General features: G+C 42.9%; 2 protein-coding genes across 7 annotated transcripts in view; one reads left to right on the top strand and one right to left on the bottom strand.

Annotated features, from left to right (window-relative positions):
• Positions 1 to 2,980, bottom strand: part of MAPK14 (mitogen-activated protein kinase 14) — a 75,125-nt gene extending 72,145 nt beyond the window's left edge. Inside the window, exon 1 of one of the 4 annotated variants that reach the window (XR_013555605.2) lies at positions 2,514 to 2,974. Coding sequence is in view for 3 of the 4 variants with exons in the window: in XM_078446855.2 (XP_078302981.1) it covers positions 2,514 to 2,629 (116 nt within the window). In the remaining variant the exon portion in view is untranslated. Of the gene's footprint in view, positions 1 to 2,513 lie in introns of all 4 variants that reach the window. The other 3 variants (XM_078446855.2, XM_060615322.3, XM_060615321.3) reach the window with 3 other exon arrangements.
• Positions 2,981 to 3,151: 171 nt separating this feature from the next.
• Positions 3,152 to 26,149, top strand: part of SLC26A8 (solute carrier family 26 member 8) — an 84,430-nt gene continuing 61,432 nt past the window's right edge. For 2 of the 3 annotated variants that reach the window (XM_060615318.3, XM_060615317.3), the window contains exons 1-3: positions 5,405 to 5,513; positions 15,216 to 15,402; positions 22,215 to 22,354. In XM_060615318.3, coding sequence (XP_060471301.1) covers positions 15,218 to 15,402; positions 22,215 to 22,354 — 325 coding nt within the window. In that variant the 5' untranslated portion in view covers positions 5,405 to 5,513; positions 15,216 to 15,217. Of the gene's footprint in view, positions 3,415 to 5,404; positions 5,514 to 15,215; positions 15,403 to 22,214; positions 22,355 to 26,149 lie in introns of those variants that run through there. The other variant, XM_060615316.3, reaches the window with a different exon arrangement.

Raw genomic sequence — 26,149 nt, 5'->3', positions numbered from 1 at the left:
TGTCATTACTTTACAGTTACAACTCCTATTTGACCTAAAACTGTATCATCAACTTGAATACAGTTACAACTCCTATTTGACCTCAAACTGTATCATCAACTTGAATGCCTAATCTTTTTCACCAGACGTGAGTACAAACTCTCTTATTTGGATTCAGTTTGATTTTGTTATTCCCTAAAGTCAAATCTGCTCCCAAAGGATGAAGGTAGCAAAAAATAACACAGGCTCCAGAAAGGATACTAAAAGAAATTAAAAAAAAAAAAAAAAAAAAGTTTTCTGCAACACTGGAAAAACTGCTAATTGAAAGAAAATCTTCATGTAACTCTGAATGAGAGAACACTTACTTGTAAATCCAAATTTTGATATTTTCAATCCAAAATCAGTTACATTTATTTACAGTCAATTGTCACATAGTATCAGATGTATATTCCTCCACCAATATCCCATAGGTTACACTTCCAATCCCTTGGGGAAATACTACTAAAAAACAATGAACAAGCTCTGCCTCCCTGTAAAAACACTTAAGAAACTTAACAGTGGAGGTCTCTGAGGAAAGGAATAGCAAGGTTGGGGAACAAGAAAGGAAACGAGGCTTTTCAATGTGGAATGTATTACCTATTTTTAAAAATCTGTTTAACAAAGTACTTCAAAGTGTCAGAAACTGCAGGCTTCTGTAAGCCAGAAAGCATAGTACTAAAGAAATGTAAAGGTCATTTTAATGACACTTTACTGTAAATCTGGATCTCTAGTTCCAGTGCAAAGCTGTTCATACCAACAACAGGAAAACTGCAAGCAGTTCTTTTGAAGTTCACTCAACTCCTCATAGTTAAGATATTCTGCTTTACCATTCCATTAAAGTTTAAGCATCATTGGAAACAAAAACTTGGTACTACAAAAATTAACGTGTCAATTCAAGAATGAAAAATAGAGGTAAAATAATCAGCTATTAAAGGAGCCACAATCCAAATACATCTTTGAAAATGAGCAAACAAATAACACACACACATATATGTGTATATGTAGTAAAATGTTGCAAATTCCCTTAAAATGTAAACTGTCGCACTATAAAAATGGGGAAAGATGTCAAGGTGGTATCATCAGCAACTTAACTCAAGCAGCTTGAACTAGAAAATGCAATATGATCTCTTGCTTGACACAGTTGCACAATCTCAATTACCCAGAAGATTCTACCAAACAGGAAATTCATAATGTGACTTTAAGAAACACAGGAATTACAAAGATTAACACGTCCAAAAGCCTGGAGTTTGTTCCAAAACAAAAAAATAATTTTATAAAGGCCCTTTTCAAATGATGCATGCGCATGAATACATGAATTACTCTCAGATCAGCAGCTCTCAAGACACAGTAAATCTAAACTACAGTGTATAAAACCTAAGTTAGTGAAACATTTCGGATCCAGAAGTTTTATATCAATTTCATTTAAAACACACAATGTGAATGAAAGCTGAGATGTGTCTCTTCCTTCCTCTGGGTTACATTCCATATCCTTATGAAAACCATGGTGTACCTCACGCTACAAATGGAGACAAGTTCCCTGCAAACTCTCTAAGGGACTTTGAAAACACAGTTATTCGCAAGATGTCTTGCAATTAAAAAAACAACATTTACAATACCTCCCAGCATTGTCAACAACTTTTTGACCTCGAGCGCGTCCAACGGGTCTGAATCTCACTTGCTCCAAAGGAGAAAACTGTTTTGTCAAACAATACCTAAATGAGCAGCGGTATGTGACTAATCAGTGAGGCCGCCAGTTTCTCAAGCTGCAGTATTCTTGCAGGCACTACCACCCACCCCCACTCTGCGAAAAGGAAATACGCTTTCAGCCGAATCGGAAACACACCACTCAAGCTGGCACTGGGCTCGCCGAGATAAAGTCGGTATTTCGGGCTCTATGGGTCGCTGCTGATTCAAGTGCGAATTCAAAAAGAATGCTTCTCAAAAGGAGATTTCGAAAGAGGTTTGCAAAAGAAGTCGGGACAGAACGCCCTTCGTCGTCAGTTTTGTTCAGACGACCGCGCTCTCCCGGTCGAGCTTTGCCCTTCTGCTTCTCCCCGCAGCTCCCTAGGGCTTGTCGTCTGCTTAGAGGGCACGCTCGGCGCCCAAAGCGGGAGCACCTCCGGAGAGGGTCTTTCTGCTCCATGCGGGCAGGGAGACCCCCGATGAGACACCCCCGCCTCCAGGCCAGCCCCCGGAACAGAACCCCACCCCCCACCCCCAGCCGACAGGCGCAGGGTGCGAGCCAGGGCCGAGCTCCGGCACCACCGCCCGCCGAAGACCTGCATCTTGCACACAACTGACCACCTACCTGGGGGTGCAGAGTGAGGGGTGCAAGGGGTACAGGGAGTGCAGGGCAAGGGTCGAAGGGCAGCGATGCCCTCCCCCAAGGAAAATTCCTGCCGCTTGGTGCATCGCTGAGCTGTGGGGGCAGGCCTGGCTCTGGGGCATTGAGGGCCACCCAGCCCCACCGCAGCCCCAGGCCGGGTGACACTCACCACACGGAGCCATAGGCACCGGAGCCCACCGGGGACAGGTTCTGGTAACGCTCCGGCACCTCCCAGATTGTCTTGTTCAGCTCCTGCCGGTAGAACGTGGGCCTCTCCTGAGACATCTTCCAGCGGCGGCCGCGGGGCTAGGAGGTGGCCCTAAGGGGCCCCGCCTGCGCCCGCACCGGCTCCCCGGCCCTCGTCGCCCGCCTGGCCGGGCGGGGGACCCGGCGCTGGCAGGCGGCGCAGGTGCGGCAGACGCGACCCCGCCGAGTCCCGCGCCCGCGCGGCCCCTGTCAGCCGCAGCTGCTGGAAGCGCCTCAGCGACGGGGAGCGAGCCCGGCTGAGGGCAAGGGCACGCTCCGGGGCTCGAGGCTGCGACCACCACGCTCCCCCTGCACCCTCTCCCCCACCGGGCCGACTCTAGACTGCGCCGCGGGAGTACCGCTCCAGCTGCAGCGCCCGCTGAGGTTCCAGTGGTCGCGGTTCCAGAGCCAGCGAACAGGAGACTCTGGCCGTAATCTCGCGAGAACAGCTCCCGGGACTCTCAGCGAGTCGAGATTTTACCCAATATGGAACCCGCCCACGGGAGGGGGTTGACGACGGGAGAGGATGGGAGGAGTACTTCTCGCGAGAAAAGAGCAACAGCTGGCGACCAGAGGCAGGAACTCTCAGGGACTGTTCTTAAGGGCGCGAAGGCGGACCCGGGAAGGAGGGATAAGTGGGCAACACATGCCGCGTGCGCCCCACCGTGGTCACCGGGGCGAATGCCTGGCTCGGTGCTGGAGAGCGACAGTGACTAATAGGGTGTCGGCAAAAGAACCGAAAGATCTTTGAACTGCGGGTAGTCACCAACAGCCGAGCATCTGCTCAGTGGAACCCTTAATTTCCAAGAAATACATTTAAAAAGGTAGGTTCTGGCCAGAAAGCCGTTGTATTCCATCCGTTCAAGGACATATGGCTTATTCTTCGGAATTATGACGAAAACTGTCCCCAAAGCAAATATTAGCCCTGCATGAAGGCTGAGGTTTTTCCACACTCTTAGTGGTTCTTAAACTTTTATGTGCAGAAGAATCATTTCGGGTGCTTAAAAATGCAGAGTCCCAGGACGCACAGGGAGTCTAAGAGTATAGGGTCGGTGAAGGCGCCAAGAATGCGCATCTTTACAATATGCCCCAGGCAGTTCTGATTCAGGAAAAGTCTCCGGTATCTCCCTTTGAGAAGGATTTCTGAAATCATTACTCTGAGGATTTGAAACCGAGCCCTGCTCTGAAGAGCTTCCAGCGAAGATGATTTTAAGCATTTGATTCACTCCTCTCAGATTAAGGAGTAACAAGGCAGAGATTACACTGTTTTATGGAAGTGTCGCATTAGGCAAGTCAATTGACCTTTCTTGACCCTAGTTCCAGTTTCTGCAAAAAAAAAAAAATTCCTGCCTTACATTCCCACCTAACGGGGTCATTTGTAAAGCTGAACAAGATAATAAAGTGTAAACGGGCAAGGTATTATAACCCCATACATACCCCCCACTGTTACCATCCTATTCCTTTGTTAAAGTTTGTTCCAATCTCTCTTAGAAATAACTAGATCCAATCCAGGACACTTCTCAACACTTCCCATGATTATTCTCTTTGGTGTTATGCTTCCCTTGGAGTGCTCAGATTTTGCTTATGCTTGTCACAGCATCTAGCACAGTGCCTAGAACATAATAGGTACCTCATAAATATTATTGAACAAATTATGAATAATGAGCATGATCTCCCTTAGGAGGTGGTGCAGGATCCTTAGTTCTCCTCAAAGAAAACAAAAACAAAAACCAGAGTCGTGGATGATTTGTGGAAAGTCTTTCTTGGGGGGGATTGTGTGGCTTAGCCTGGATTCTCTTGCCTAGGAGGACATGCTGCTTGAAAATGTCCCAGGACAACCTGCAGGTTAGGGAGCTTTCCAAGAAAGAATGAAGGCTGAAGGAGGAAATGAGAGCAAAAATGTCACTGAAAAAAAAAATGGCAAGTGGGAGTGGAAAATCAAGGAGATGAATGGACGATGGAATCCTACGGAATTCATATAATTATCCAACAAATTGGGATGGTGAGGTGAGAGTGACTGAAAGGGTAAAGATTCAGGAGGTAATCCATTCACTCACTCCTTCAACAAATCTGTACTGAATGCCTCCTAGGTGCGGGGCACTTCCGATTAATGGGGATCCGCAAACATGCTGCCTACATGGAGTTTACAGTAACAGCAGGGCAATCATCCAATCGTTCAACACAAATTTATTGAGCACTTACTGCATCTACCACATTGTTTAGGCACGGATAATACAGCAGTTAATGAACGAGATGAAATTCCCCGCCCTTATGGGGGTGACAGTTTACAAAAAGGAATAGGTCCGGTGAATGATGCGTTACACACTAACACAGTAATCGAGTCAAGTCTAAAACTGCAAAGGGGCCAAGCAGGAATACAAGGTATAGTTAGAGACAGTGACAGGGACTGAGTAAACTTCAGAGGGTTAAAGGGCAGGGAGCAGAGCAAGAGACCTGGGCTGGAGAGTGTCCTTCCGTGGGAGGAGCCAGGCTAATGATGGCAGAGAGCTAGTGTTGGAGACCTGGGTGACCTTATAGCCTCAGTTTTCCTTGTGTGTCTTCCGACCTGACAAGGTCGTCGCGTGATTTAAGTGAATTACTGTGTGCGGCGTGCCGGGCACGAGGGCTGGCATCAAGAGGGCCCCCAATCAAGAGCAGTCAAACCCCAAAGCAAGTGGAGGCCTGGGTGGCACAGATTAAAGGGCTTCCCTGGCCCCAGGAGCCCCCGCTCGGGGCTCCGCACCGTAGCTGCCCTTGCTCTCCTTCCTCGCCCCCCTCTCTGGTGCCCCGCCCGCCAGAACGCCCTCGGGTTCGGCCGCAACGGCTCGGGAACGGCCGGCGTCCGCGTCTACAGCGCCGCCAGCCAGGCCGCAGCTGCGTGGGACCTCAGCGTCCGCCCCCGCGTCCCCGCAGGGAGACCCAGGTGGAGCCGTGGCAGAGAGCCGCCCGGGGCCGGGGGCTGCAGGGTGGAGGCGGGCGCGGGCGTCCGGGTGCGGGGCACCAGCCCCGGTTGCCCTCCGAAGTCCCGGGGCGGGGGCTGCGTCAGTGGCCGGCAAAGCCCGGCGCGTCGCGGGCGCTCAGTGTTTGTGGCATGAATGAATGACGGTATCCCTGAGAGCTTATCTCTCAGAGGTATCTTCTCTGCTTGATGAAAGGCCGCCGAACCGCAAGGACAGGGGGCGATGCATGCGATTCGCAATCGGAGCCTTTCAAACTCTTTGGTCCGAGTTGCCAGAAGCCCCAGAGCTGAGCTGCAGCCTGATCCTCTCGCTACCACCGTCTGTCTCCTCCTGCGGCCCCACTGCCCAGGCGCGCCTTCTTCTTTCAGACCTTACCGCTCTGTTCATTTTGTTCTTTCGGACCGCGCCCCCACTCCCACCTGCCATGGCTCCCTTCTCTTTCTCTCAACTCCTATTGATGTATCAGTGCCCCCCTGTGAAGCCTTCTCCAACATCCTCACCCTGACAATGAGTTTCTCTCCAACACACCCCACTGGTCGCATCGAAGGTAGTTGTGTATGCGTTTGATGGCTGTCGACCCAGTCCTCAAGGCTCTTCATCCGCAGCCACCAGACAGCATAACTGAAGGATACTAAAAGCAGTGCACCCCACTTGTGCCTTTGCTATATCCCAAATACATTCCCTATAAAAATGGAGGTAGTAACGGGCAAAGGGCTGTTGTTTCCGATGAAATTACAAATGCTTATTTGAAATTTTGGAAGTGGATATTACCTTACCATGATTATAGAGAATATAGGAAAGATGACAGTACGAGGCAAAAGATATTCTTGCAACTAAACTAAGGTTCAGGATTTCACATCTATCAATCAGGTTAATAGTCGGAAATTTGGGTTGCATTTAAGTTTTTTATTATTGGCCTTTAAAATACTTTCAACATATTATGTAAATGAATCAACAGATGGTTGATAGACAGGGGTAGTTTGGGGGATGCAGGGGCTAGGTCAAATGTGCCTTTTTTATTTTTTAATGTTTATTTATTTTTTGAGACACAGAGAGAGTGCAAGCGGGCAGGAGCAGAGAGAGGGGCAGAGCATCCAAAGCAGACTCTGTACTGACAGCAGCTAGCCCCATGTGGGACCCAAACTTGTGAACTGTGAGATCATAACCTGAGCGAAAGTCGGACATTCAACCGACTGAACCACTCAGGTATCCCCAAAGTGCCTGTTTTTAAAAAAACATTTTTAAAAATGTTTATTTGTTTTTGAAGGGGGGGGGGAGAGAGAGAGAGACAGAGACAGCATGAGTGGGGGAGGGGCAGTGAGAGAGGGAGACACAGAACTTGAAGCAGGCTCCAGGCTCTGAGCGGTCAGCCCAGAGCCCGATGTGGGGCTTGAATTCATGAACTGTGAAATCATGACCTGAGCCAAAGTGGGACGCTTGATCGACTGAGCCACCCAGATGCCCCCTTTTTAACATTTTTTTTTTTTTTTGCTTATTTATTTTTGAAGGAGAGAGAGACAGTAAAAGTGCCTGTTTTTAACAATGCCCCCAAATTGAGCATGGGAAGACTAACCAAATAAATGATAAATAAATAATTGGCTATACTTACAGCAGTCCTCACACTTTATTGTGTAGCAGAATCACCTGGAGGTTTCTTAAACCAACTGCTGGCCCATCCGCAGAGTTTCTGATTAATTAGGTCTTGCTAGGTGGGACCTGAGAATTTGCATTTCTAACATGTTCCCAGATTATGCTGATGCTATTTGTGTGGGCACCAAGTGTGGGCTACACAGATGAAAATAATTTGTTGGTAGTGAAGCCAGATGCCCAGAATCACGTTTGTAGAAAAAGAAAATGAAACCCTAGGAACTTCAGACCCATAGTCCACCCACCTAAATATTTTGTCTGATGTCAAGAAGCATCAGGGAATTGTTTTCTAAGCAGACACTTAGCTTCAAGATTATGGGTGGAACTTAGCATGTTATTGATCACACCATGTGCAAAGACCCATCACATTGATGCCCTCAGGAGTCAGCAACAGAGACCCCCTCTTGTGTTGTGTCTCAGCTGAAAGGTCATTCCCATCAGTGTACTTTGATAACTTTTTTCTGAAATGTACCACCTTCTCCACACCAAACTGCATCTGCCACTTGTAAATAGGAGCTTCTTATCATCAGAAGTGTCCTGCTAATGCATGAAAATCAACCAATAGGGTTCCTATGAAATCAAGAAAGACATAATGGAGCTGCACAAAGTCTAGAGATGACTGAAAAAAAAAAAAAACCAATAAGGAATCATGTGTTTTATCTTTATCATGTGATGAGTTCTTTAAAGACAGCTTTCCTCCTGTCCCTCCTAACCAGCCTCCCTGTGGTCCCTCTCATGAGTGATGACTTTATTACTTTCCCCCTAAGCTACAGTAATAATAATGGTCTCCAACTGGACTTTCTGCCTCAGTCTCTTTCATTTCCAGCACTGTCCAATAGAACTTTCTGTGGTGATGGAAATGTTTTATACCCGCACTATTCATATTCAGTATGGTAGCCTCTGCCCCATGGGGCTGCTGAGCACTTGAACTGTAGCTAGTGCAACTGAAAAACTGAAGCTTTCATTTCATTTTATTTTAATTAAGTTAAATTTAAATAGCCACAGGTAGCCAGTGGCTACCATGCTGGATAGTATAGCTCTAGACCATACCACTGACACTTTGTCTTGCCAAAAAGCACTTCTCTGTGCATATTACTAGTCCTGCTCAAACACTTTCTTTTTTGTCATCATAAGTGTACTCTTTGATCCCTATCACCAGTTTCACACATCCCCACGACCCCCTCCCCTCTAGTAACCATCAGTTTTTTTCTCTACAGTTAAAAATCTGTTTCTTGGTTTCTCTCTCTCTCTCTTTTTCCTTTGCTCATTTGTTTCCTAACTTCCACATATGAGTGAGATCATATGTCTTTCTCTGACTGACTTATTTGGCTTAGCATTATACTCTCTAGCTCCATCCATGTTGTTGCAAATGGCAAGATTTAATTATTTTTCATGGCTGAATATATATATATATATATATATATATATATATATATATATATACACACCACATATATATTTCATGGCTGCATACACACACACACACACACACCACATCTTCATTCACTCATTCACCTATTGATGGATACTTGGGCTGCTTCAGTAGTTTGACTATTGCAAATAATGCTGCAATAAACAGAGGGGTGCATATATCCCTTTGAATTAGTGTTTTTGTATTTTGGGGAAATGCCCAGTAATGCAATAGTGGTTCTATTTTTAATGTTTTAAGGAACCTCCATACTGTTTCCATAGTGGCTGCACCAGTTTGCATTCCCACCAACATCCCTTTTTCTCCACATCCTTGCCAGCATTTGCTATTTCTTATGTTTTTGATTTTGGCCATTCTGACAGGTATGAGTGATATTTCATTGTGTTTTGATTTGCATTTCCCTGATATTAAGTGATGACAAAGATCTTTTCATGTGTCTGTTGGTCATCTGGATATTTTCTTTGGAGAAATGTCTGTTCATGTTTTCTGACCATTTTTAATTGTATTACTTATCTTTGGGGTATTGAGTTGTATCCCTTCTTTATATATTTCAGATACTAATCTTTTTTCAGATATGTGATTTGCAACTATCTTCTCCCATTCCGTAGGTTGCCTTTTAGTTTTGTTGATTGTTTCCTTCACTGTCCAGAAACTTTATTTTGATGTAGTCCCAATAATTGTTTTTGCTTTTATTTCCTTTGCCTCAGGAGGCATAGCTAGAAAAATGTTGCTACAGTCAATGTCAGAGAAATTACTGCCTGTGTTCTCTTCAAGGATTTTTATGGCTTCAAGTCTTGCATTTAGGTCTTTAATTCATTTTGGGGTTTTTTAAAAAAAATGTTTATTTATTTATTTTGAGGGAAAGAGAGAGTGAGAGAGCATGTGTGTGAGTAGGGAGGGGCAGAGAGAGAAAGAGAGAGAGAATCCCAAGCAGCCTCTGCGCTGTCAGCACAGAGCCCTATGTGGGGCTCCATCACACGAACTGTGAGATCATGACCTGAATTGAAATCAAGAGTCAGATGCTTAACCGAGAGCCACCCAGGCACCCCTTGAGCTTATTTTTGTGTATGGTGTAAGAAAGCGTCCAGTTTCATTCTTTTGCATGTTGCTGTCCAGTTTTCCTGACACCATTTGTGGAAAAGACTTTTTCTCACTGTGTATTTATTCCTCCTTTGTCAAAGATTAATTGACCATATAATTGGGGGTTTATTTCTGGGTTTTCTATTCTAGTGTATTGACCTTTGTTTTTGTGCCGGTACCTTACAGTTTTAATTACTATCACTTTGTAATATAACTTGAAGCCTGGAATTGTTATACCTCTGGTTTTGTTTTTCTTATTCAAGATTGCTTTGTCTATTTGGTGTCTTTTGTGGTTCCATACAAATATCAAGATTGTTCTAATTCTGGGAAAAATGCTGTTTCAAATACTAAGTAGCTAAAAAATCCAGGTTCAACCCAGCATTTTAGGCCCTCCAGGAATAGGCCTCAACCTACCTTTTTGGGCTTGACACTGACTTTACTCCATCTACTAAATTACTTGCTTTATATTATCTCTGTAATTTTATCTTATTTTCTTCCTGAAATACCTGGTTCTTCTCCCTGCCCCCAGTTTAGACAGTGCAGAGCTCAAACCATATCCTCCCTCCCCCAGGAGGCCTTTCTCATCCCCCTAGGTTGGAATTATTAACCCCACTCTGTAGGTCACATGGTATTTGGATGTAGCATTTTTTGGAGCCAGAAAGATGGAGTTCAGGCTCTGGCTCTGCTATTTGACTCTGAGAAACTCAAACTAAACTCATCAGTAAAATGGGTACAGTCAGTATCAGGAAAATACTACCTCTCTTGAGAGGATGTGTGTGAAGAACCTGCCAAATAGCAGGGCAGCAATAAATGTTAATACCTGTCTTTCCCACTTCTAAACTCTTACAGCACTATATTTTGGGATTTTTATTCTACTAAACTACAGAGTCTTTGTTCTTTTGTATCCCCAGAGCACCTAGTATTCAGCAAATGTTTGTGGGATACTAAATTAATTGACCACAGATGAAATAGTAGGTAAATTCTTAAGTCACAAATGAAGGCCAAGAGAGACACCTGGGTGGCTCAGTCGGTTAAGTGTACGACTTCAGCTCAGGTCATGATCTCATGGTTCGTGAGTTCAAGCCCTGCATCAGGCTCCATGCTGACGGCCTAGAGCCTGCTTCAGATTCTGTGTCTCCCTCTCACTCTCTGCCCCTCCCCTGCTTGTTCTCTCTCTCTCTCTCTCTCTCAAAAATAAATGAACATTAAAAAAATGTTTTAAATAAAGGAAGGCCAAGAGTACATATGGTAGAAATTTATAAAATTGTGAAAATAAAAGCAGACAGACCTATCCAAACTTAGTCTGGTAGATGGGGGCTACCTCTCAAAATATCAGTGATGTAGATTGAAGACAATAAAATGAAATCTTACTTTCTGTAAGTGAACTAGTGGGATACAATACCTCCAAAGGGTGTGACAACAGAAAACGTATACACTTTAGCGTGGAAAGAGAGAGAAATTCTTGGGGGAAAAAGCTCTTGGGGCAAAGGCCACACCCTGATGGTCCATTGGCTGATTTCTGGCCTGCAGAGGTGTTTTGTTCAATGGGATATGTAAAGTGATGGACAACACTTCCAAGTCAGATAAAAATCTGAGATAAAAAATTATGGCTTCTCTTGAAAAAGATCCAATCTGTGGGTACCTGGATGACTCAGTCGGTTAAGCTTCTGACTTCGGTTCAGGTCATGATCTCACAGTTCCTGAGTTCCAGCCCCGAGTTGGGCTCTGTGCTGACAGCCTGGAGCCTGCTTCAGATTCAGTGTCTCCCTCTCTCTGCCCCTCCCTCTGCTCAGTCTCTCTCTCCTTCAAAAATAAATAAACATAAAAAAGTTTTTTTAGGGGCGCCTGGGTGGCTCAGTCGGTTACGCAGCCGACTTTGGCTCAGGTCGTGATCTCACGGTTCGTGAGTTCGAGCCCCACGTCGGGCTCTGTGCTGACAGCTCAGAGCCTGGAGTCTGTTTCAGATTCTGTGTCTCCCTCTCTCTGTGACCCTCCCCCGTTCATGCTCTGTCTCTCTCTGTCTCAAAAATAAATAAACGTTAAAAAAAATTAAAAAAAAATTTTTTTTTAAATAAAGAAAGGAAGAAAAAGATCTGATCTGGTCATGCTGGGCCCCACGTGACCCATGCCAGCTGGAAATGAGTAGCCTTTGGTGCCTCTGTCAGCTCCAGTGTCCCCCCACCCCACCCCCCACCCAGTACCTCGATGGGCATATATTGCCTGCTTCATGCCAACCCCACCTTAGTGCCATTTTCAGGAACAAAATGCTGGATTCAAGAGCCTGGACCCAACCCAGGATGGCAGTTTTTATCATCTCATTATACTCAGCAGGTTACTGGGCTCTCTCAGTTGCCAGGAACAGATACATTCCAGTAAAGGAAGCTTGTTGTAAGATTACATAGGAAGGGGCTCCTGGGTGGCTCAGCTGGTTAAGTGTCTGACTTCATCTCAGGTCATGACCTTACAGTTTGTAGCTTTGAGCCCTGCACTGGTCTCTCTACTGTCAGCAAAGAGCCTGCTTCAGATCCTCTGTCCCCACCCTTCGTCCCCTCCCCCATTCACACTTTTTTTTTTCTCTTTCTCAAAACTAAACATTAAAAAAAATATTACATGGGAAAAGTAAGGAAGACTGGATGAATATTCCTACAGGTGGGGGAAAGAAAGGGAAAAATATTGCTTATTTTAACGTACAGCTCTGTTTCTTTCTGTAAAAGACACAAATTACTAATTCTCTCTTGTTTTTTAATTTTTAATTTTTTTAAAATTTACATCCAAACTAGTTAGCATCTAGCGCAACAATGATTTCAGGAGTAGATTCCTTAGTGCCCCTTACCCATTTAGCCCATCCCCCCTCCCACAACCCCTCCAGTAACCCTCTGTTTGTTCTCCATATTTAAGAATCTATTATGTTTTGTCCCCCTCCCTGTTTTTATATTATTTTTGTTTCCCTTCCCCTATGTTATCTGTTTTGTCTCTTAAAGTCTTCATATGAGTGAATTAATATGGTTTGTGTCTTTCTCTGACTAATTTCACTTAGCATAATACCCTCCAGTTCCATCCACGTAGTTGCAAATGGAAAGATTTCATTCTTTTTGATTGCCGAGTAATACTCCATTGTATAAATATACCACATTTTCTTTATCCATTCATCCATTGATGGACATTTGGGCTCTTTCCATGCTTGGGCTATTGCTGATAGTGCTGCTATAAACATGGGGGTGCATGTGTCCCTTCGAAACAGCACACCTGTATCCCGTGGATAAATGCCTAGGAGTGCAATTGCCGGGTCGTAGGGTAGTTCTATTTTTAGTTTTTTGAGGAACCTCCATACTGTTTTCCAGAGTGGCTACACCAGCTTGCATTCCTACAAATTACTAATTCTCTTAAGTGATACATTGTAAAATACCTCTTCCATCCTCTTTTATATTCCCCAACCACATTCTCACTTTATTGAATTGTGATCTTTAATTCACAGGACTGGCTATACAACACACAACTGCTACCCAGTGCTTTGAAAGTAAAAATACAATATTGGACTATGGCCCAATCAGTTCACTTTTCAAAAATCTCGGTTTTATCACCTATAAAATGGGGATAACAGCAATATTAGGATTGTTGTGGAAATTACATGAAATAACTCGTGAAAAAAATTGAGTGCAATGCTTGGTATATAGTAAGTGCTCTATAAATATTGGTGATGATGATGATGATAATAAATGAGCATTCTGAAGGAAAACAACATTGCCGACACATTAAACTTGTTTTCAGCTTCACCTATAAAAGAACTACTTGGGTAATCTACATATTTGGAGTATCTTATAGCTATGTGATGTGTGTGTGTGTGTGTGTGTGTGTGTGTGTGTGTGTACACACTTTTCCATATTTATGTGGGAAGCAATTTAGAGTTTATGCTTTTTTTATTATTCAAAAACATAGATGATCAAGAATGACTGGGGCACCTGTGTGACTCAGTCAGTTGAGCATCTGACTGTTGATTTCAGCTCAGGTCATGATCTCATGGATCATGGGTTCAAGCCCCATGTCAAGTTTTGCACTGACAGTGGGGAGCCTGCTTGGAATTCTCCCTCTCTCTCTCTCTCTCTCTCTTCTCTCGATTTGTCTCTCTCTCTCAAAATAAATAAATAAAAACTTAAACAAGACTGTACTTTCTTCCACAAATGAATCTATAGCTATCCTCAGTAACTCCTCCTTCTCATTTTCTTTTTTTTTTTTTTTTAATATTTGTTTTTGAAAGAGAGAGACGGAAGGAGAGAGAGGGAAGGAGAGGGAGAGAGAGGGAGAGAGTGCAAGCACAGGAGGGGCAGAGAGAGAGGGAGATAGAGAACCCCAAGCAGGTTCCAGACTGTCAGCACAGAGATGGACACGGGGCTTGAACTCATGAACCATGAGATCATAGTCTGAGCCAAAAATCAAGAGTCAGACACTTAACTGACTGAGCCAATCAGGGGTCCCTCCTCATTTTCTTAAAAGAGCAGGATGAAAAAAAAGAGCAGGATGATATAGATTTGGTTTTTAAGTTTTTATTATTTATTTTTGAGAGAAAGGGGTGGGGGAGGGGCAGAGAGAGAGGGGGACAGAGGATCTGAAGTTGGCTCTGCACAGACAGCAGAGAGCCCAATGCCAGGCTCAAACTCATGAATTGTAAGATCATGTCCCAAGAGCCAAAGGCACATACTTAACCCACTGAGCCACCCAGGTGCCCCAGGATGATATAGATTTTTAAAGTTTACTGTGACCCTTTGAGACTGTGTGTTCCAACCATGTTATTTTATGCATGAAACTGAAGGAAACCGAAACTCAGTTTCTGAGAAACTTAAGCCCAATCATACCATTAGTTAGAAAAACAGCCAAGGCTGGAACCCCAGTCTCCTGATACCCTGTGCAGTGTTTTTTCTGCTACACTGTGGTGCCACTAACTGGGTACTTGACAGTCATTTAAGAAATAGCAATCTTAAGTATCAGGCACTATTCTGGCACCTGTGGACACAACCATGAAAAAAGTCCTGCCTCTTGGGTTTAGACGAATGGACAAACATTGAATCAGGTCCTGACAAGTGCTATGAAGAAAAGGAAAGGATAAAGGGAAGATGTTGTATTGACCAGTTAATCTTTAGTATTTTTGGTGAAAATTGGAGGTGATACTGACTTTTACCTCTTAATCACTTCCCCACAACATAGCAACATAATTGAATGTAAAGAAAACTAGGCTTCCCAGCAAGACACTTGGGCTTTAGCCCCAATTCTAATTATTAGACAACCAAGGCTGTTTAACCTTCTGTGTTTCTCCATTTGGAAAATGAGATTAATATATGCCTTGAATTTTTTTATAGGGTGGTTTTGAGTATAAAGTTGTACAAGAGAAAGTTTCGCAAAACAGCATTGTTACGCAAATGTAAAATATCATTATATGGAAATTCTATTTCCATAAAAGTGTACTGAGAATCTAGATTTTTAAAAAAAAATTTTTTATCTCTTTCCACTCAACCAGAAATGATGCAACCAGAGAAAGACTTCCAGGGTTTTGGCTTTAAACGTAAGCAAAATTCTTTTGCCTATGACGTCCAGCGAGATGTGTACAATGAGGAGACCTTTCAACAAGACCACAGAAGGAAGAGCATTTCCTCTGGGAACTTGGATATTGACATCACTACCTTCAGACACCACATCCAGTGCCGGTGGGTGTGTGGGGTCATTCAACTGCCTCCAAGCTGTCAGCACCAAAACTCTATTCCTCTGGTGATGACTTCTGTCTTCTTCCTCTGAACTCCTGTCATCAGGACCCTTAGTTTACTGTGCAATTTTTCTTCAGTCACTTGTTTGTGGTTTGTCTTGTAGCACCCTCTTGATTATAAATTTCTTGGGCATAAAGACCCTGGATGCCCCCCACAGCATCTAGGGATGATATTTAATAAATACATTGTTCGGTTAACCACTATTACCAGTTTCCTAACAAGAAGCAACTGGGATGGACTAATTAATGGTAGCAGAATGGGATCCTTCTAACCTCATAGCCAGTGGTGCCCACCAAGTCCTTGTAGTCGTACAACATAGGACTTACCCCCCTGATACCCAGTGTGATTGTGTAAGTCCGAAGTTGAGGGGCTCTTAACCTGTTTTTGTGCTGCGAGCCTTTTAGCAATCTAGTAAAGCTTATGAACATCTTTTCAGAATATTTTTTTTTTACTTTTAAAAATTGTGGTAAAACATGTATCACGTAAAATTGGCCGTTTTAACCCATTTGAAATGTACAAATCATGATGTTGTGCAACCATCACCACTGTTTTCAAAACTTTTTCATCATCCCAAACAGAAACTTTGCACCCATTAAGCAATAATTCCCCATTTCCCCCTCACCCTACCCCTTGGTAACCTCTCCTCTATGTTCCATCGCTGTGCCTCTTCTAGATATTTCCTTTTCTTATTTAAGTTTATTTTGGGACAGCGAGAGAGAGAACACCATCAGGGGAGGGGCAGAGAGAGGGAAAGAGAGAGAGAGACTCCTAAGCAGGCTCTGCACTGTCAGCGCAGAGCCCGACGTGGGCTCGAACTCACAAACTGTGAGATCATGACCTGAGCTGAAATCAAGAGGCAGATGCTTAACAGATGGAGCCACACAGGCCCCCTTGATATTTCATTTAAGTGTAATCACACAATTTTTGTCTTTCATGTCTGGTTTGTTTCACTTAGCATAATGTTTTCAAAGTTTATCTATGCTGTAACCTGATCAGTACTTCATTTCATTTTATGGCTGATGATATCCCATTGTGTGTATATATCACATTTTGTTTATCTCTTCATCTGTTGATGGACACTTGGGTTGTTTCCACTTTGGGGCTATTGTGAATAATGCTGCTGTGAATATTGGCATAGGAGTATCTGTTTGAGAACTTGTTGCCAATTCTTTAAGGTGTATACCTGAGAGTAGAATTGTTGGATCATATGGTGACTCTATGTTTAATTTTTTGAGAAACTACCAAACTTTTTCACAGTAGTACACCATTGTACATTCACACTGGCAATGTACAAGTGTTCCAATCGCTCTGTGTCCTCTTCAACTTGTGTTATTTTCCATTTTTTAAAAATAAAGTCATCCTACTAGACATGAAGCGGTATCTCATTGTGGGGTTTTGTTTTGTTTTTTGAATTTTCCTGATAACTAAATGTGTTGAGCATCTCTTCATGTGCTTATTGGTCATTTGTATATCTTCTTTGAGGAAATGTCTATTTATTTCTTTTGCTCTTTTTAAAATTAGATTGCCTTTTTGTTGTTGAGTTGTAGTAGTTCTCTATATATCTTGGATATTAAACTCTTATCAGATATATATTTTGCAAATGTTTTCTCCCATTTTGTGGATTGTCTTTCTGTGGATTGATAGTGTCACAGTTTTTAATGCACAACAGTTTTTAATTTTAATGAAATCTGATTTATCTATTTTTTTGGTTTTGTTGCCTGTGATTTTTGTGTCATAGTTAAGAAACTATTGTGAAATCCAAGATTATGAAGATCTTCCTCTATCTTTTCTTCTAAGAGTTTTATAGTTTTAGCTCTTAAATTTAGATTGTTTTCCATTTTGAGTTAATTTTGTATATGGTATAAAGTAAGGGCCCGCCTTCATTCTTTCCATGTGGATATTCTGTTTTCCCAACACCATTGTTGAAGAGACGACAGTTCTTTCCCCCACTGAATGATCTTGGCCAGAATTTTTTTTTTAACGTTTATTCATTATTGAGAGACAGAGAGACACAGAACATGAGCAGGGGAGGGGCCAAGAGATGGAGAGACACAGAATCTGAAGCAAGCTCCAGGCTCTGAGCTGTCAGCACAGAGTCGGATTCGGGGCTCGAACTCACAAACAGCGAGATCATGACCTGAGCCAAAGTTGAACGCTCAACAGACTGAGCCACCCAGGCACCCCCAGAATATTTTTTAATGCATAAAATACATAGGATTATAAAGGAAACCAGTTGAAATACAGTTCTCAGAATAGAAAAAATACCACTCTTATGTTATTTAATAATGTGGATCTAGTAACTGCCATAATTTCAAAGTAGTGATGAAATAAATGATGTTTTATGATCTCTGCAGCAATTTTAGTGTAATATGAAAATATTGTGATTTCTATTAGTGACAAAGTCAGGTTCTGCTGATACTATAGTGGTTTGCTGTCAATGTTCATAATTGAAGGAAATGCTAAATTTCAGTTAGGAGGTAACGAAAACAAAGATAGAATTTTTCCTAAGTTCGTAAACCTCTACAAATTCTATCCATAGACCCCTTGGGGGTCCATAGACCTCAGGTTAAGGACCCTTTGTGACCTATATCATAGTATTAGCCCTAATTATTCAAGTTGTTCTCACTCATACTTGGGATTTTCAGTCCCTCTCATCCCTTGATTTATCACTACTATCGGCATGTGTTGGGTGACAAAAAAGAAAGGCCTCCATGCAGCCCAATTGTAGACCTTCCTTATTGAGGCCTTCTCCTTTGTCCATATCCTGCCTTTTGCAAGTTGTAGTCTCAGAGACCCTCCCTAGTCCTACATCACTACTCTCATGTTCTTTGCTCCTGATGGGTCAGAGGTCATATGTCAAAGAAGGAGTTTGGGGGCACATTGGCTTTGTCTCTACAAAATAAGAGTCTTTTCCTGACTTATACTTCATCACAAAAATGTATGACCAAAGAGGCATGGGTGGCTCAGTCAGCTGAGGTCTTGCTTTCGGCTCAGGTCATGATCTCAGAGTTTGAGTTCAAGCTCCCCATTGAGCTCTGTGCTGACAGTGCAGCTGGCTTGCTCTCTTGCTCGCTCTCTCTCTCTCTCTCTCACACACACACACAATAAATAAATAAACATTAAAAAATTTTTTTTAAATAAAAAATTTTTTTTAAAGTTTCAATCAAAGAAATTTCAGCCTAACTCCCCTCCACCTGCCCTATCCTTAGACACTTAAATCTGATCAATTCTGCCTCCCATGGGCTTTTGTCTTACTCCCTACTTCTAAAATGTACAGTTATATCCACTTCTGGGTTTTAACGTGAAAGGTAGCACAGCTCCGTGGTTAAGAGCAAGACTCAGAGGCCAGATTGCCTGGTTTTGAATCCCAATTCTGCTGCTTCCCAACTGTGTGACATTAGGTAAGCTCTCCAACCCTACTTTGCCTCAGTTTCCTCATCTGTAAAAATGAGGATGATGCTTACGGCTACTTGATAAGGGGATCGTGAGGATTTAAAGAGTATTTGTAAGGCACCTACCAAATAGAAAACACTATATGGGTGGGGGGTTTTAGTTTTAAAAAAATCTTTGAACTCTACCTCTTTTACAGAAAACCTCATCTCTTTCCTCATTTTCTCCCTTTTTATTAGCAACCACAAATACTCCCTTTGTTGTCAAGGGAGTGTGCTTTCACAACGACTCTTACATTCCTCACTTTAATGATGCCTTAAGTCAAATCCAGGTTCATGTTGAAATGCTTATACTGTTTCCCCCACTGGCTTTAATTCCTATTCCTCTAGCTCCTTCCTTGATTTTCTTTCAGTTTTAGAGCCTTGTCATTCGAGGTCCTCTGTATTTTTTTTTTTTTTCCATGCTAATGAGCTTTGATGACTCTGCCTACAGTGGCTTGTCTTCTGCCAAGTGGCATATGGAGAGAAGGAGAGACTGGACCGGATGAAGAAACAAATTGTCCCAGTGACATGCTCTGCTCTCCCCTTTGGGGGCTATAATTGGAGAGAGCACACTGTGTGCACCTGCCTAACATCCAGGGACTCTCATAAAAATAGCAATGTGATGTTCCTTCCAAACCAATGGTCTTGTTCCTGGCTCCCAAACAGAATTCAATAGCTGTCAGTAGGAATTGTGGTGGTAATAGAGTGTACAGAACACGGAAGTAGAAATCAGAAGACCCGGTGGTTTATAGCCCCAGCTCTGCCCACACTACTGCGACCTTGGAAAAGTCACTTACACTTAGTTGGTCTTAATTACCTTAGGGAAAGTGAGGCTCATAGTTGTGGGAATCAAACATGTGAAATTCTTTCTAAGCACACATTTTAGCCTTGCATACACTAAAGTTATATTTGTTACTATAGTCAAATCTCAGCTATCCAACTATAGCGCACACATGGAAAACCTTCATACATTTTGCTTTCAGCCCACACTAAAATATAAGCAGCAAAGAGCAATTTAAAACTAAATTAGTTTTGGGGCGCCTGGGTGGCTCAGGTGGTTAAGCATCTGACTTCGGCTCAGGTCATGATCTCCTGGTTCATGAGTTAGAGCCCTGTGTCGGGCTCTGTGCTGACAGCTCAGAGCCTGGAGCCTGCTGCAGATTCTCTGTCCCCCTCTTTCTGTGTCCCTTCCCTGCTCACCCTCTGTCTGTCTCTCTCTCTCAAAAATAAATAAACTGGCTGACTGATTAGCTGAGTGACTGATTGATTTACAATGATTCTGCTGTTTTAGATGATCTAAGTATTAGGGGTGCCTGAGCGGCTCAGTTGGTTAACCAACTGACTCTTGAGCTCAGCTCAGGTCTTAGGGTCATGAGTTCAAGCCCTGTGTTGGGTTCTGGGCTGAGCGTGAAGCCTACTTTAGAAAAAGTATTTCCTGGGGCGCCTGGGTGGCGCAGTCGGTTAAGCGTCCGACTTCAGCCAGGTCACGATCTCGCGGTCCGTGAGTTCGAGCCCCGCGTCAGGCTCTGGGCTGATGGCTCGGAGCCTGGAGCCTGTTTCCGATTCTGTGTCTCCCTCTCTCTCTGCCCCTCCCCCGTTCATGCTCTGTCTCTCTCTGTCCCAAAAATAAATAAAAAACGTTGGGAAAAAATTAAAAAAAAAAAAAAGAAAAAAAAAAGAAAAAAAAAAGAAAAAGTATTTCCAGGAAGGTAGATTAATCAATTTATTTTAAAAATAAATAAAGGGCTCCTGGTGGCTTAGTCTGTTAAGCGTCTGACTCTTGATTTTAGCCCAGGTCATGATTTCATTGTTCCTGAGATCGAGCCCTGCATCAGGCTTGACACTGATGGTGCGGAGCCTACTTGGGATTCTCTTTTTCTTCTCTCTGCCCCTCCCCCACACTCTCTCCCTGTCTCTCAAAATAAATAAATAAATAAACATTTAAAAATAAATAAGTAAAATAAAAGTTAAAGTGGGTTTTCTCAATCTCAGCATCATTAACATTTTGGACCAGAACATTGTTTCCTGTGGGGGGTTGTCCTATGCACTGAAGGATGTTTAGCAACATCCCTGGCCTCTACTCACTGCCTACCAATAGCACCCCCTCCCTGAGTTGTTGACAATTAAAAATGTCTCCAGACATTGCCAAATGACCCCTGAATGACAAAATTGTTTCTGATTGATGTCCACTAGGTTAAAGGATAATAAAGCTTTATTTTATTTATTTATTTTTTTAATTTTTTTTTTAACATTTATTTATTTTTGAGACAGAGAGAGACAGAGCATGAATGGGGAAGGGTCAGAGAGAGGGAGACACAGAATCTGAAACAGGCTCCAGGCTCTGAGCTTTCAGCACAGAGCCTGACGCGGGGCTCGAACCCACAGACCGTGAGATCATGACCTGAGCCGAAGTCGGCCGCTTAACCGACTGAGCCACCCAGGCGCCCCAATAAAGCTTTATTTTAATGCCTTTTCTTTACATAGCTAACTCCTAAAGCACAGGATTCCATCCACTACATTTTCTTCTTCTTCTTCTTCTTCTTTAATATTTACTTATTTTTGAGAGAGGTAGAGAGAGAGAGGTGGGGGAATAGGCAGAGAGAAAGGCAGACAGAGGATCTGAAGCAGGCTCTGTACTGACGGCACACAGGATGCGGGGCTTGAACTCACAAACCACGAGATCATGACCTACATCAAAATCTGACACTTAACCAACTGAGCCACCCAGGCGCCCCTCCATTGCCTATATTTTCTATAAATTTCGACATACTACAGATCAAAACCAAATAGAGTTAATTTTCAGTAAAAAAAAAAAAAAAGCATATGGAATGACACGGATGTGTTAATTGCCCCTGGTTTCCATCAATATCACATCTCAAAACACTGTGCTTATCAAGAGAAAGCAATAACAGTCCATTTTTCTACTAGAAAGTTTCTAGGTTTAATTCTTTCCAAACATCCTGTTTTGTATGCTAGACTATAAGGCTGAGTTCTTGTCATATGTATGGCATTTGGTTCCCAACCAGAGGCAATTTCGTCCCCGAGGGAACATTTGGCAATGTTTAGAGACTTTTTTTTGCTTGTCACGAGTTGAGGAGGGCATGCTATTGGCATCTGGTGGGTAGAGGCCCAAGGATGCTGCTAAACATCCTGCAGTGCACAGGACGGTCCCACAACAAAGAGTCATCTAGCCTGGCTTGTCAGAACATCAACAGTGCTGACAAGAAACTCTGCTGTATGGGAAGAACGACGCACTGTGCCTTTTCTTGGCTATGCAGGCTTTTTCTTCGGAAAACCGAATCAAGTCTCTGTTCTTTCTTGCAGCTGCTCATGGCACAAGTTCCTAAGATGCATGCTAACGATCTTTCCCTTCCTGGAGTGGATGTGTTTGTACCGATTCAAGGATTGGCTTCTCGGAGACCTACTTGCCGGTATAAGTGTTGGCCTTGTGCAAGTTCCCCAAGGTAAGGAAGATACAAAGCCTTTTCACCCACAACCTATCAGGCCTTGTCTGCTTACCCAGATTAAACAATTTACTTTGCTAGGCGAATAGAAAAAAAAAAAAAAAAATAGGTGAGTTCCACTCACATTATTATCATTTCTTCCCTTACCAGCCAGATTTCGAACTCTTCCAGCATGGTTCCAAAAGATTCAGTTTAGAGCTATAAATACCTTCCAGAGTATTTGCAATGCCCATTCAATGGTCATTTTTTTGTTTTGTTTTGTTTTGTTTTTTGTTTTTTGTTTTTGCTTGACTAGTTATTTCATGTTCACACAGCTACAATAGACCTCAGTGGGCATTAGTTTTTCTTAAGAAGGTGGAGGATAAGTATGGGAGCTATCTGGGTTTTAGAAACCTCATTTCCCAAATAGAACCAACATCTCTTGTCATTCTCTTATCTGTTGCTTCCAGAGTCCCACAAATGGCATGCCCCATTACAAGAGTTATTGTGCTCCAAGAAGCCCAAAGCTAGGGATTCCCACTGGGTATTTATTGTTCTGGACCAGTCTTCTTGGTCCAGGTATAGTAGACTAATTGGGCTCATTTTTACCATAACCAGCATTAGCTGGGAACACAGCTGACATTCCACCATTACCAGGTTTCCAAAGAAACAACTGGAAAGTGAACCCAACATCAAATTTATCCACAGAGAAAGTGAAAAGATTGTATTCATTCTTTACTCAGAGTACCACGCAATTCCCTACGTAGTATTGTTTAAATACTATTTCTCTATTTTTCTGGAGCCAGCCAGGTGGGATTGAATCCTGTGATCATACAGGTTGTGCAAAGCACAAAGAGGCCAAGCAAAGGAGCAAGTGGTAGGTACCGGACATCCAAATGTGGCACAAGGCTGATCATTGAAGAAAAGGGATCCCTTTTAATTAAAAAAAAAATTTTTTAACATTTATTTATTTTTGAGAGACAGAGCATGAGCAGGGGAGGGGCAGAGAGAGAGGGAGACACGGAATCCGAAGCAGGCTCCAGGCTCTGAGCTATCAGCACAGAGCCTGACACAGGGTTCGAACCCACGAACCGTGAGATCATGACCTGAGCTGAAGTCTGACGCTTAACTGACTGAGCCACCCAGGTGCCCCCCAAAGGGATCCCTTTTTAAATAATTAATTACCCTGCAGTAAAATTGACTTTTTTCCTTTTGGTGTTCAGTTCTATAAATTTAAACACATGTATGGATTTCTGTAACTACCACCACAGTGAAGATCCAGAACAGTTCCATCAGCCCCCAAATGCTCTTATGCCGCCTCTTTAAGTCACATCCTCCCCTGGCAGCCACTAATCTGTTCTCTATCACCATAGTTTTGCCTTTTTGAGAATATCATGTAAATGGATTCATGCAGTATATAACTCTTAAAGGCTGGCTTCTTGAATTCAGCATGATGTCTTTGAAATTGATGCAAACTGTAATATGCATCAATAGCTTGTTCCTTTTCATTGCTGAGTAATAGTCCATAGGATGGCTGGACTGAGTAACAGTCCATAGGATGGTTTGTTTATTTATTCACTTATTGATAGATATTTTGTTTCCAGTTTTTGGTTGTCAAAAATAAAGTTGCCATGGACATTCAGGTACAGGTGGTTTTTAAAAAATGTTTACTTATTTATTTTGTGGGGGGCGGGGGAAGGAGCAGAGAGAGAGGGAGAGAGAGAATCAGAGAATCCCAAGCATTCTCCATGCTGTCAGCACAGAGGCTGACTAGGAGCTCAATCTCACGAACCAAGATCGTGACTTGAGCCGACATCAAGAAACTGATGCTTAACTGACTGAGCCATCCAGGCACCCCAGGTACAGGTTTTTATGTAAACATAGCTCTCATCTCTCTAAGGTGATATGGTTGGTCATGTGGTAGGTGTGTGTTTAACTTTATAAGAAACTGTCAATCTATGTACCTGAGTGGCTGTACCTGCCATTTTACATTCCGACCAGCAAGGTATGAGAATTCTAGTTCCTCCACACCCTTCATTTTATATTGTCTGTATTTTTTATTTATTTCCACCAGCACAAGGATCCCTCATGTTGCCCTTTATTTTTAAGGTTGTTTTGTTTTGTTTTGTTTTTGTTTTTGTTTTATTTTTTGAGAGAGAGACTGCGAGCGGGGGAGAGGGGCAAAGGGAGAGGGAGAGAGAGAGAGAGAGAGAGAGTGAAAGACTCTTAAGCAGGCTCTGAGCTCAGTGCAGAGCCCAGTGCAAGGCCCGATCCTACAACCTTGGGATCATGATCCGGAGCCAAAATCAATTGTCAGATGCTCAACCAACTGAGCCATCCAGGCGTCCCTCATGTTTCCCTTCTATAGTTACCCCCACTTACCCCTTGCCCCCATCCCCTCCTTAACCCTGGAAACCACTAAACTGTTCTTTTCTAGAATGTTGTCACTTTGAGAAAGTTACATAAATAGGGTCATATAGTATGTAACTCTTTGAGATTGCCTTCCCCCTCCCCCCATCTTAATTCTCTGGAGATTCATCTAGGTTGTTGTATGTATCAATAGTTTATTCCTTTTTTTTTATTGCTGAGTAGTATTCCATGGTATGGATGCACCACAGTTTATTTAAAAATTTTTAATGTTTGGGGCACCTGGGTGGCTCAGTCGGTTGAGCGGCCGACTTCGGCTCAGGTCACGATCTCGCGGTCCGTGAGTTCGAGCCCCGCATCGGGCTCTGTGCTGACAGCCTATAGCCTGTTTCGGATTCTGTGTCTCCCTCTCTCTGACCCTCCCCTGTTCATGCTCTGTCTCTCTCTGTCTCAAAAATAAATAAACGTTAAAAAAATTTTTTTTTAAATAAAAAAAATAAATTTTTAACGTTTATTTATTTTTGAGAGAGAGACAGAGACAGAGACAGAGTGTGAGGGTGGGAGGGACAGAGAGAGAGGGAGACACAGAATCCGTAGCAGGCTCCAGGCTCTGAGCTGTCAGGCACAGAGCTTGATGCAGGGCTGGAACCCACAAACTGTGGATCATGACCTGAGCCAAAGTTGGACACTTAACTGATGAGCCACCCAGGCACCCCGCACCACATCTTATTTAAACATTTACCCTTAAAGTACATCTGGATCATTTTCAAGTTTTTGGCTATTACAAATATAGCTGCTATGAAACATTTGTGTGTAGGTTAATGAACATAGTCTTCTTTTCTCTGGGATAATCGTCCAGGAGCACAATTATGGGATTGTACGGTAGTTACAGGTTTAGAGTTTTAAGTAATTGCCAAGCTACTTCCTAGAATGGTTGTATCATTTTATGTTCCTACCAGCAATCTCTGATACAGTTGCTCTGCATTCCCACTAGCATTTGTCACTACTTTTTATTTTAGCCATTTTAGTAGGGATGTGGTGAGGTCTCTTGTGGTTTCAGTTTGCATTTCCCTAATGGCCAATGATGTTTAATATCTTTTCGTATGCTAATTTACTCACCTAAATATTTTAATGAAATGGCTCTTGTCTTTTGCTCATGTTCTAATTGGATTGTTTGCATTTTCACTGTTGAGGTTCAAGAGTTATTTATAGTCTAGATACTAGTCCTTTGTCTTTTGTGTTTTGCAGATAATTTCTCCCAATCTGTAGCCTGTCTTTTCAGAGTATTTACAGAGCAAAATTCTCAATTTTGATGAGGACTAGTTTTTAGTATTTTTTCTTGTAGCCATTAAAAGAGGTATGTAGTGAGATCTCATTGTGGTTTTAATTTGTATTTCCCTAATGGCTGATGGGGTTGAACATCTTTTCATGTTCGTATTCACCATCCTC

Source organism: Panthera onca, chromosome B2 (genome assembly GCF_046562875.1).
Source record: "Panthera onca isolate mPanOnc1 chromosome B2, mPanOnc1 haplotype 2, whole genome shotgun sequence".
Taxonomy (NCBI): Eukaryota; Metazoa; Chordata; class Mammalia; order Carnivora; family Felidae; genus Panthera; species Panthera onca.
Note: the sequence above shows the minus strand (reverse complement) of the source record. Positions and strands in the feature narration are given on the sequence as shown.